Source organism: Piliocolobus tephrosceles, chromosome 13 (genome assembly GCF_002776525.5).
Source record: "Piliocolobus tephrosceles isolate RC106 chromosome 13, ASM277652v3, whole genome shotgun sequence".
Classification (NCBI taxonomy): domain Eukaryota; kingdom Metazoa; phylum Chordata; class Mammalia; order Primates; family Cercopithecidae; genus Piliocolobus; species Piliocolobus tephrosceles.
Genome location: NC_045446.1, coordinates 76,508,651 through 76,521,312, shown reverse-complemented (window position 1 = coordinate 76,521,312; position 12,662 = coordinate 76,508,651). Strand labels below are relative to the sequence as shown.

The following is a 12,662-nucleotide window of genomic DNA, read 5'->3' as shown; positions in this document are numbered from 1 at the left end:
AAAGAGCTTCTGCACAGCAAAAGAAACTACCATCAGAGTGAACAGGCAACCTACAGAATGGGAGAAAATTTTTGCAATCTACTCATCTGACAAAGGGCTAATTTCCAGAATCTACAAAGAACTCAAACAAATATACAAGAAAAAAACAAACAACCCCACCAAAAAGTGGGGAAAGGATATGAACAGACATTTCTCCAAAGAAGACATTCATGCAGCCAACAGACACATGAAAAAATGCTCATCATCACTCGCCATCAGAGAAATGCAAATCAAAACCACAATGAGATACCATCTCACACCAGTTAGAATGGCAATCATTAAAAAATCAGGAAACAACAGGTGTTGGAGAGGATGTGGAGAAATAGGAACACTTTTACACTGTTGGTGGGATTGTAAACTAGTTCAACCATTATGGAAAACAGTATGGCAATTCCTCAAGGATCTAGAACTAGATGTACCATATGACCCAGCCATCCCACTACTGGGTATATACCCAAAGGATTATAAATTATGCTACTACAAAGACACATGCACACGTATGTTTACTGCAGCACTATTCACAATAGCAAAGACTTGGAATCAACCCAAATGTCCATCAGTGACAGACTGGATTAAGAAAATGTGGCACATATACACCATGGAATACTATGCAGCCATAAAAAACGATGAGTTTGCATCCTTTGTAGGGACATGCATGCAGCTGGAAACCATCATTCTTAGCAAACTATCACAAGAAGAGAAAACCAAACACCGCATGTTCTCACTCATAGGTGGGAACTGAACAATGAGCTCACTTGGACTCGGGAAGGGGAACATCACACAATGGGGCCTATCATGGAGGGGGCGGGGGGGAGAGACTGCATTGGGGAGTTATACCTGATATAAATGATGAATTGATGGGTGCTGACGACTTGATGGGTGCAGCACACCAACATGGCACATGTATACATATGTAACAAACCTGCACGTTATGCACATGTACCCTAGAACTTAAAGTATTAAAAAAAAAAAAAAAAAAAAATACTGGCAAACTGAATCCAACAGCACATCAAAAAGTGTATCCACCACGATCAAGTTGGCTTCATCCCTGGGATGTAAGTCTGGTTCAACATACACAAATCAATAAACGTAACCCATCATATAAACAGAATCAAAGACAAAAACCACATGATTTTCTCAATAGACGCAGAAAAGGCCTCTGACAAAATTCAACAGCCCTTCATGCTAAAAACTCTCAATAAATTAGGTACTGATGGGACGTACCTCAAAATATTAAGAGCTATTTATGACAAACCCACAGCCAATATCATACTGAATGGGCAAAAACTGGAAGCATCCCCTTTGAAAACTGGCACAAGACAGGGATGCCCTCTCTCACCACTCCTATTCAACATAGTGTTGGAAGTTCTAGCCAGGGCAATCAGGCAAGAGAAAGAAATAAAGAGTATTCAATTAGGAAAAGAGGAAGTCAAATTGTCCCTGTTTGGAGGTGACATGATTGTATGCTTAGAAAACCTCATCGTCTCAGCCCAAAATTTCCTTAAGCTGATAAGCAACTTTAGCAAAGTCTCAGGATACAAAATCAATGTCCAAAAATCACAAACATTCTTATATACCAATAACAGAGAAACAGCCAAATCATGAGTGAACTCCCATTCACAATTGCTTCAAAGAGAATAAAATACCTAGGAATCCAACTTACAAGAGATGCGAAGGACTTCTTCAAGAAGAACTACAAACCACTGCTCAACGAAACAAAAGAGGACACAAACAAATGGAAGAACATTCTGTGATCATGGATAGGAAGAATCAATATTGTGAAAATGGCCATAATGCCCAAGTTAATTTATAGATTCAATGCCATCCCCTTTAAGCTACCAATGACTTTCTTCACAGAACTGGAAAAAACTACTTTAAAGCTCATATGGAACCAAAAAAGAGCCCGCATTGCCAAAACAATCCTAAGCAAAAAGAACAAAGCTGGAGGCATCACACTACCTGACTTTAAACTATAGTACAAGGCTACTGTAACCAAAACAGCAGGGTACTGGTATCAAAACAGAGATATAGACCAATGCAACAGAATAGAGCCCTTGGAAATAATACCACACATCTACAACCATCTGATCTTTGACAAACGTGACAAAAACAAGAAAAGGGAAAAGGATTCCCTGTTTAATAAATGGTGCTGGTAAAACTGGCTAGCCATATGTAGAAAGCTGATACTGGATCCCTTCCTTACACCTCATACAAAAATTAATTCAAGATGGATTAAAGACTTAAATGCTAGACTAAAAACCATAAAAACCCTAGAAGAAAATCTAGACAATACCATTCAGGACACAGGCATGGGCAAGGACTTCATGTCTAAAACACCAAAAGCAATGGCAACAAAAGCCAGAATTGACAAATGGGATCTAATTAAACCAAAGAGCTTCTGCACAGCAAAAGAAACTACCATCAGTGTGCACAGGCAACCTACAGAATGGGAGAAAATTTTTACAATCTACCCATCTGACAAAGGGCTAATATCCGGAACCTACAATGAACTTAAACAAATTTACAAGAAAAAATCAACCCCATCAAAAAGTGGGCAGAGGATATGAGCAGACACTTCTCAAAAGAAGATCCCATTTATGCAGCCAACAGACACATGAAAAAATGCTCATCATCACTGGCCATCAAAGAAATGCAAATCAAAACCACAATGACATACCATCTCACACCAGTTAGAATGGTGATCATGAAAAAGTCAGGAAACAATAGGTGCTGGAAAGGATGTGGAGAAATAGGAACACTTTTACACTGCTGGTGGGACTATAAACTATTTGAACCATTGTGGAAGACAGTGTGGCGATTCCTCAAGGATCTAGAACTAGAAATACCATTTGACCCAGCAATCCCATTACTGGGTATATACCCAAAGGATTATAAATCATGCTGCTATAAAGACACATGCACATGTATGTTTATTGCGGCACTATTCACAGTAGCAAAGACTTGGAACCAACCCAAATGTCCATCAATGATAGACTGGATTAAGGAAATGTGGCACATACACACCATGGAATACTATGCAGCCATAAAAAAAGATGAGTTCATGCCCTTTGTAGGGACATGGATGAAGGTGGAAACCATCATTCTGAGCAAACTATTGCAAGGACAGGTAACCAAACACTGCATGTTCTCACTCACAGGTGGGAATTGAACAACAAGAACACTTGGACCTAGGATGGGAACATCACACACTGGGGCCTGTCGTGGTGTAGGGGGAGGGGGAGGGATAGCATTAGGAGATATACCTAAGTAAATGACAAGTCAACGGGTGCAGCACACTAACATGGCACATGTATACATATGTAACAAACCTGCACGTTGTGCACATGTACCCTAGAACTTAACGTATAATAAAAAAAATAAATAAATAAATAAATGAAAAGAATTATGGCTCTGCAATGTCAACAGAACCAAAAGAAGAACATTGGAGGGGTGATCAAATCTAATTCAACAATCTTAACGGAAAAAAATAAGTACTTCCATTCTATTTGCTATACAAGTCTATCTGGTTTATCTTCTCACTTAACACATGTACGTGTATATTATAAATTACGAGAAGATTCCTCTCAATATTTGCTAAAATGCCCACAGGCTCAAAATATATATATATATATATGTATATATACACACACACATATGTGACAGAGTCTTGCTGTCACTCAGGTTGGAGAGCAGTGTCACGATCTCAGCTCACTGCAAGCTCCGCCTCGCAGTTTCACATCATTCTCCTGCCTCAGCCTCCCGAGTAGCTGGGACAACAAGCGCCCACCACCACACCCAGCTAATTTTTTTGTATTTTTTAGTAGAGACGGGGTTTCACTTTGTTAGACAGGATGGTCTCGATCTCCTGACCTCGTGATCTGCCCACCTCGGCCTCCCAAAGTGCTCGGATTACAAGCGTGAGACACCGTGCCAGGCCAAAAAAAAATATTTTTATGAAGGTATACACTACACAAAAAGAACAAAGACTTAGGTTCTCTCTAGGGGGAGAAGGAAGGAGTGAGGAACCAATGAAGTCTTTCACTGTTTTTCAAATGTTTCTGTATTGTCTTTTTTAAAAAATAATGTTTTGTATTACTTTAACAACCAGAAAAACACAATCCAAAGGGGGAAAAGCCATATTCCATGTTATGTTTTTTAAGAAAAAGGTTTGATTAATTATAAAATTACTTTAACATATTATTCTTACCAGATTTAAGACCTGAAATTTTGAAGATGGCACTTGGCTTCCCATTCGTGACAAATCCTAGGAGTTGCCATACTGGCATTCCATTGGAATCAGGATAAGAAAAGTAGACAGATCCTCCCATTCCCTCAGGAAATGGGATTGTTCCCAGCATAAAAACCACAACATGGTTGATACTTTCATAATCAGGTAAGTCAAAAACAAATTTATCCTCTGCCACTTGCTGTGCAGCTGTTTGCACCTAGAAAATAAGAAACTTGTCTTAGTTCAATAGTTCTATGAGTTTCTGTAACTCTTAACACTATCGTTTATAAGTTATATTACCAGCATAATCCATTGTAGTCTTTTTACCAAATAAAATGTTAAACCTGATAGTCTTAAACACATACTTAGTTTTACAATCATAATCTACTAAATGCAATCTTTTAAAAATATAACTCGGGCCGAGCACAGTGGCTCACACCTGTAATCCCAGCACTTTGGGAGGCCAAGGCGGGCAGATCACCTGAGGTCAAGAGTTCAAAACCAGCTTGGCCAACACGGCAAACCCCATCTCTCCTAAAAATACAAAAATTAGCCAGGTATGGTGGCTCATGCACAAGTATTCCCAGCTATTTGGGAGGCTGAGGCAGGAGAATCACTTGAACCCGGGAGGCAGACGTTGCAGTGAGCTGAGACCACATTGCACTCCAGCCTGGCAACAAGAGCGAAACTCTGTCAAAAAAAATAAAAATTAAATAAAAATTAAATTATTTCACAGGTGCCCTGAAAGGATTCTACTTACATAAAAAATAATGAGGCCAGGCGTGCCGGCTCACGCCTGTAATCCTGGCAATTTGGGAGGCCAAGGCAGGCAGATCACCTGAGGTCAGGAGTTCGAGACCAGCCTGGCCAACATGGAGAAACCCCATTTCTACTAAAAATACAAAATTAGCCAGCTGTGGTGGCACATGCCTATAATCCCAGGTACTTGGGAGGCTAAGGCAGGAGAATCACTTGAACCTGGGAGGTGGAGGGTGTGGTGAGCCGAGATGGCGCCATTGCACACCAGCCTGGACTAAACGCTGTCTCAAAAAAATAAATAAATAAAAATAACTGTAGCTTTAGAACGCTGTAAAGATGAAAGGTTATTCAAAACGCATCACCTAAGCTCTCACCCTACAGTTTAAAGATAATGGGGCCAGGTATGATGGCTCATCCCAGCACTTTGGGAGGCCAAGGCAGGCAGCTGGCTTGAGTTTAGGAGTTGGAGACCAGCCAGGGCAACACAGCAAAGTCCCATCTCTACAAAAAATACAAAAATTAGCCGGGGTAGTGGCATGCGCCTTTGGTCCCAGCTACTCCGGGAGGCTAAGGACAGATAATCACTTGAACCTGGGATGTCAAGGCTGCAGTGAGCCGAGGTCCCGCCACTGCACTCCAGCCTGGATGACAGAGCAGGACCCTGTCCCAAAAATAAATAAAAGAAAGAATGTCAGGTAATTAAAACAGGTAAGCAATCCAGAAGTAATTAGGCAATCCTCCTTATTCACAAATCCTTTATCTGAATTCGCCTACTCACTAAAACTTGTAATCCCGAATCAATGCTTGCTGCATTTCTGCAATCATTCATGGACACACTCATGAACAGTTGCAAAAAATGTGAGTTGTAGGCCTGGCGCAGTGGCTCACGCCTGTAATCCCAGCACTTTGGGAGGCCAAGGCAGGTGGATCACCTAAGGTCAGGAGTTCCAGATCAGCCTGGCCAACATGTCGAAACGCGGTCTCTACTAAAAACACAAATATTAGCTGAACATAGGGGCACAAGCCTGTAGTCTCAGCTACTTGGGAGGCTGAGGCATGAGAATCGCTTGAACCTGGAGGCGGAGGTTGCAATGAGCCAAGATCATACCATGGCACTCCAGTCTGGATGACAGAGTAAGACTCCATCTCAAAAAAAAAAAAGAGTGTGGAACTCACACACTGGCAGCTGAGGTAGAACATGCCATCTTGTTTCAGTCCTCACAATATGAAAAAGTGTCCTTTTCACAGTTAATCTATTTAAAGCATTTTTGTGATTTTTGTTGGTGATTGTGCTGTTTAAAATTACCAAGTTCAAGTGCTGGCTAGTCTTCCTAAGTGCAAGAAGGCCATGGCATGCCTTACAGAGAAAATATGTGTGTCAGGTAAGTTTTCCTTCTATAATATCCTATCTACTGATACAAAGAAACTTAAGAAAAATATACTGCTATGTAATTGCAACTACCTATTAGTTATAAAGTAGTATCAACTGCCTGCCCTAAATTAAGTCCCAAGATACAAAGGCTGAGAGTTCCTAAAGTCAAATTCTGATTCTCTCTTCAGAAGTATTCTGACCCAATTTAAAATCCTCCAGCTTTAGTACAAAGAATAAAACAAAGGAAGAACATAAACCAAATGGCCACTATTAGTATTAAATTCAATTTCACCAGTCTTTGGCATGCATATAACCTAAAAAGCGTGGGAAGCTATTATTTATGAGTCTTGAAATAACCACCAGGCAAAATAAATATTTCTTAAGTGTCAACTTTGTATAGGTATTGAACAGTCTGCAAATCTGTATCGTCACACTCTAATTTTTCACATTAAGAAAAGGTGTATCTCTTTAAGAAAAAAATCTCAAGAAATAAAAACTGGGTTCGTAAGTTTAGATAAGTAGATTTTTCTTATAACAGAGTAATGTAGTTAGGTTTTGAGATGCCACTAGGTCTATTTGTCCTTCACTTTGATATGTCCTAATACCCCATAATTAAAGGACCAAGTATCCCCAATATATAGAGACAAGTATTACTGTAACTGAATTTCCTTCCAAATTAGTTGACAACGTGAGAGATACATGGATTCCAAATAGGTTTTTAATTCTCTGAGAAACACAATTTTAATGTCACTAATTAATAACACTCACTCGTCTGAGTCACACAATCATTCCAGGTTTGTCCTTTTTCCCTATTAAGAGCAGGGTAGAATTATCTCACCAGGATTATGAATTACCACCATCACCACGGGGGTCTCACAGTCATTCGAGAGACAAACTTTATGAGGCTAGTCATCTCCAATTTATCTTTCTGGCTTCTTAGAACTGTATATGTACAGAATACAATACATTATCAAAACTTGATGGGAAAAAAAGACAATTCAACAAAGGGACTGCAACATTTTAAAAAGCCAGAAGAAAAAAGAAGGAAAAATACTTCTAGGGGAAAGGAGTCAGGCCTGAAAATTGATGTCTCTGTGGTTTCTAAGGAAACAAACAAGATTCACCTTCCAGATTATTCCTAAAGAATTCCAGGTGCTGATCTCATTTACTCTAACAATTTGGCAAGGTAGGTTATCTATTTTGACCAATAAGGAAACACACTACTTGCATCCTTCTCTGGTTATCTCAGATACGGTTCACACGTTAAGTTTCTGCCAACTTCCAATTAAATTAAGCATATTTTTACTGGGGTTCTTCCGAAGGGACCCAGCAGATATACACTGCCTGAGCACCTTAATCTTTGAAAAACCGTTTGCTATAAACCACATTCAATCCCAAATTCACCTCTACCTCACGGTAATAAGGGAGGCATTTATACTGGCGATTGAACTTAGTTCCCTAACTGCAAAATGTCAAAGATAAAGACCGTCTCACGAGTTATGAGGATTAAGTTCAAAGTGCCAAATAAGCGCCACACATAAGGCTGAGTGACCAAAGGCGTACACTGCACTTAGCCCAGTACTTGGTACAAAATGCACACTTAATAAATGCCAACTAATACTGTGACTACTGTTCGAAAGAATCTGAACAGAGCTGGGCATAGGAGAGCACCCAGCTTCCCACGCTCCATCCTCACATACCCAGCCAAAATACAGTTAAGTGGGCTTCCCCGCCTCCCTAGCGCCTGCGTACCCTCCCCGCCGCAGGGCTTCGCCCTCGATATCCTGACCCCTTCCAGATACCACCCGGTCCCATCCTCACCAGCCTCCCCGCCACCAAGCAGCCAAACATGGCGACGGCAGCTCCGTTCAGCCGGCAGTGACCTGAAGCCGGCGACTAGGAGTCCTGGGGCTACTGCCCTAGTCGAGACTAAGAACCTTCCAGAATTTGTGGGAGGGTGTCTGCCCCTCCACTACATAGTGACTGGGCCGGCGGCTGGAACGCCTTTGCCCCCGCGACCTCTGACCTTCTCTTCCTAAGCAGCACGCTGCTCAGGCAACAAGTACTTCCGGGGCTTACAGTCGGTTTCCCCACGGAGGAAGAAAGGTGTGCCACCGCCAGTATAAGACTACAAGTCCCAGAGGGCACTGCGCCGGTTTCCGGGAAAGTAAACCCGGAGGCTTTGCACACTGGGATCGGTAGTCCGAGTGTTCTATAGCCACACAATCTGTGGATCTCTCATTTTCATGTACAATCCTGGGAGGAGATACTTCTAACGTTACTGTAACATCTGAGAGATAGTGCACTTTTACAATAATCACGTCACTAGATCTTTACAAAAACCCTATGAGGTAAGTATTATAATCCAATTTTTTTTTTTTTTTTATAATCCAAATTTTATAGGAGTGAGCAACCTCAAATCTTTACACAGCAGTAAATGTTGGAGGCTGAATTCAAGTCCTAATCCAAATCCGGGTTTCTTCCTGCTACACAGTATCTCAGAAGGACTAATCTCTAACCAATTGTTTTGTACTTGTCTACAGTTTATAGTTCTTTCCAGCTTCACTTAGTTGTCACGCTCATTTGCTGTACAATTGTGGAAAAGTTGTAGATGTCTTTGTGCTTCAGTGTCCCTCCTTTGCAAAAGAAAAATAATGTACCTATCTCCTAGGGTTGCTGTGAGGATTAAATGAGCTAATATGTATAAAACACTTAGCATAGTGCCTGGCTGTGCTTAATTAGTGGGAGTTGTGTTGTAAAAATGTCTATTTTTTTCTATATGCATTTGCAGAAAAGGTTCATAGGAAATACAAAACAATAGCCAAAAAAAAAAAAAAAAAAAAAAAAAAACCTGGCATCAAGTACTGATTGCCACCAATACTTATTCTCCTTTTCACAGCTCCAATTCCTTTTCGTCTTGGATAGTAAAGGGTCTCTGTCCAATTTAAATATCTGAGCTTGGCCACCAGCCATAAAGCAGGTCTGTCTTCCCTGTCCTTAGTTTATATATGAGGGATCAGTGTTTGGAACAGTCTTCTGGCCTCTACTGTGGATCCCTAAACTGATCACCTATCTTATCACTGATACTCCTTTGACGTAGCTGAGCCAAAGATGAAGAGGTAGGAAAGGATCTACCAGTGTCTCCAACTTGCTACCTAAAAAGTCCTAGAACCTTCCGAATAAAAAGGCCATTCCTATGAAGACCATTTCATAAATTAAGGCACCCACTACCTGGGTTCAGAGCCCATCTCTGCCATTTATTAGTTACATAATCTTAGGCAAGTTAACCTAACACTCCCATACCTCCTTTTCCCCATCTTTAAAATGAAGTAATAATAGTATCTACCTCATAAAGCTGTTTCGAGGGTTCTTACATGTAAACTACCCAGTAGTGGCCAGAATGTAGCTTACTCAATAAATGTTAATATTTAGCATTATTGCCTTTCCTAATTTTCCATGTCTTCTTCATACCCACCTTGTGCACTAGCCATACTTTTGAATTCTCTGAGCAACTCCTACTTTTAAATTTGTATGTGCTTATACAACTTGTTTTATCTCCCTGTAATATTCACTTGGTTATTTCTTACATATCCTCTCAGTTTTCTTCACTAATCTTCCTATGACCCACCTGATAGTTATTTCTTCTCCTACCCAGCAATCTTATTTAATGGATTGAAAACTAGCTAGCTTAGAATTTTTTTTAAATTACAGTTGCTGTTTATTAATTGTCTCAATCTCTGTTATGTGAGAGTTGAGCTTTTTCTCCATTTTGCTGGTGAACTGTCTTAGTTATAGATTGTACATAGAGGCAGTGAGTATAGTATCATATCTCTAGAGTAGCCAGTATTCCAGCTACAAAACTATATTATTTGTACATATAGTAGTTCTTTGTAACTTCTGTGGGCAGAACTAGATACAGTGTGAAGAAGTGAAGAAAAAATGTTTCAGGCAAAAAATCTTTCCAATAATCAGAGCTCTCTGAAATAAGAATAGATAGTCATGGAATAGAGTGAATGCTCCCATTCACATTGATATTTTAACCAATGCTGAAATCCACTTACATTGTTGAGGAGGCTTATGGAAAATTCGGGAAACTGGCTGAAAACTTCAGAGGTACTTCCCCCCTCTCAAACTATATGATTCTGTGGAGTAAGAACCAATTATAATTTAATCGTGGCCAGGGTATCAGGGATTCTGAATCCTGGTTTTAGCTCTTCATTAATTAACCTAATGATGAGATCATTTATTTTATCATTTTGGCCATTACATTTCTTCCAATTCTAGAATTGAATTCTGACTTGAAGACAGCAAAAATATATTTTTTCTCACCTCTGAAAAATTTTTCTTTACAAAACAAGGAGAACAACAAATAGACACACAAACTCTGTCTTCCCTGAACCGGGAGATATCTGTAACTCCAAGTCACAATAGGTATCAATGGAAAGTAGATAAAAGAAAGGCAAATGACTTAGCAGAGGAGTGGAAGATCAAAGTCAGGTACTTACAGAGAAAGGTAAATATCAGAGAAGCCCAGGAATTGGAGATACCAGGGGCCACAGAAGGCAACGGTAAGACAGGCAGATTGCTTAAAATCAATATTAAGATGTTTATATCTGTTCCTCATCCACATCTTGCAAAAGCCCACTGGTATGAATCTCTGTGGAAAAAAAAATTGAATCAGAGGCACCCTGGGTAGTAGGAAACCATATACTGAAAAAAAGTGGTTGTAGATTAAGGCCATCATATATATATAGATTAGGTCCTGCTTTTACTCAACATTGTACTGGAAATTCCAGCCAAGGCAATTAGGCAAGATAAATAAAACTGGAAATGAAAAAGTAAAACAATCTCTAGTCACAGATGACATAATCTTTTTGGGTTTTTTTGTGTGTTTTGTTTTGTTTTTAGACAGAGTCTTACTCAATTGCCCAGGCTGGAGTGCAGTGGCAATCTCAGCTCACTGCAATCTCCACCTCGCAACCTCAAGCGATTCTCCTGCCTCAGCCTCCCAATTAGCTGGAATTACAGGCATGCATCACCACGCCTGGCTAATTTTTGTATTTTTTGGTAGAGATAGGGTTTCACCATGTTGGCAAAGCTGGTCTCAAACTCCTGACCTCAAATGATCTGCCCACCTCATCCTTCCAAGGTGCTAGGATTACAGGTGTGAGCCACCATGCCTGGCCAACATGATCTTGTATATAGAAAATCCTAAGGGATCCACTAAAAAACTATTAGAACTAGTAAACAATTTCAGCAAGATTGAAGGATAGGTCAATATACAAAAATAGTGTTGCTATACACTTGCAGTGAACAATCCAAAAATGAAATTAAGAACATAATTTCATTTAAAATTCTCATTTAACAAAAGAAGTATAAAGTATATACTCTGAAAACTACAAAACAGTTGTTGTAAGAAATTGATCTGGCTTGAACATTTGTCTTCTCCAAATCTCATGCTGAAATGTGAACTTCATTGTTAGAGGTTGGCCTAGTGGGAGGTGTTTGGAGCATGGAGGCAGATCCCTCACAAATGGCTTGGTGCTATCCTTGCAGTAGTGAGTTCTCACTGTATTATTTCATTTGAGAGCTGATTGTTTAAAAAAAATAAAAAATATATTAAAAAAAGAGCCTGGCATCTCCCTTGCTCCCTCTCACCATGTGAATGCCTGTTCCCCCTTCAGCTTCCATCACGATTGTAAGCTTCCTGAGACCCTTACCAGAAGCTGGACATATATTGCCACCATGCTGGTACAGCCTGCAGAACTGAGTCAAAATAAACCTCTTTTCTTCATAAATTACCCAGCCTCAGTTACTTCTTTTTAGCAATGCAAATGGAATAACACAGAAATTAAAGGACATCTAAATAAATGGGAAAATGTCCCATATTCATGGGTCAGAAGACTTAATATTGTTTAGAAGGCTGTACTCCCCAAATTGATCTACAGATTCAGTGCAATTCCCATCAGAATCCTAGCTGACTTCTTTGTAGAAATTGACAAGCTGATTCTAAAACTCTTAAGCAAAGGATCCAGATAGCCAAAACAATCTTGAAAAGAACAAACTAATATCCATACTTCCTGATTTCAAAACTTGCTACAAAGAAACAGTCATCAAGACAGTATAGTATTTAAAAGGCTGGACAGGGTGGCTCATGCCTGTAATCCTAGCACTTTGGGAGGCCAAGGTCGGTGGATCACTTGAGGCCAGGAGTTCAAGGTAACACAGTATGGTATTGGCACAAGGGGAGACATATAGATTAGA

General features: G+C 40.0%; 1 protein-coding gene across 1 annotated transcript in view; it reads right to left on the bottom strand.

Moving 5' to 3' along the window:
- The window catches only part of HIKESHI (heat shock protein nuclear import factor hikeshi), a 58,524-nt gene extending 50,053 nt beyond the window's left edge, over window positions 1–8,471 (bottom strand). The window contains exons 1-2 of the mRNA XM_023209233.2: window positions 8,220–8,471; window positions 4,247–4,484 (exon numbers count right to left, since the gene is read on the bottom strand). Of these exons, the coding sequence (XP_023065001.1) occupies window positions 4,247–4,484; window positions 8,220–8,249 (268 nt within the window). The 5' untranslated portion in view covers window positions 8,250–8,471. The remainder of the gene's footprint in view (window positions 1–4,246; window positions 4,485–8,219) is intronic.
- Window positions 8,472–12,662: the final 4,191 nt, after the last annotated feature.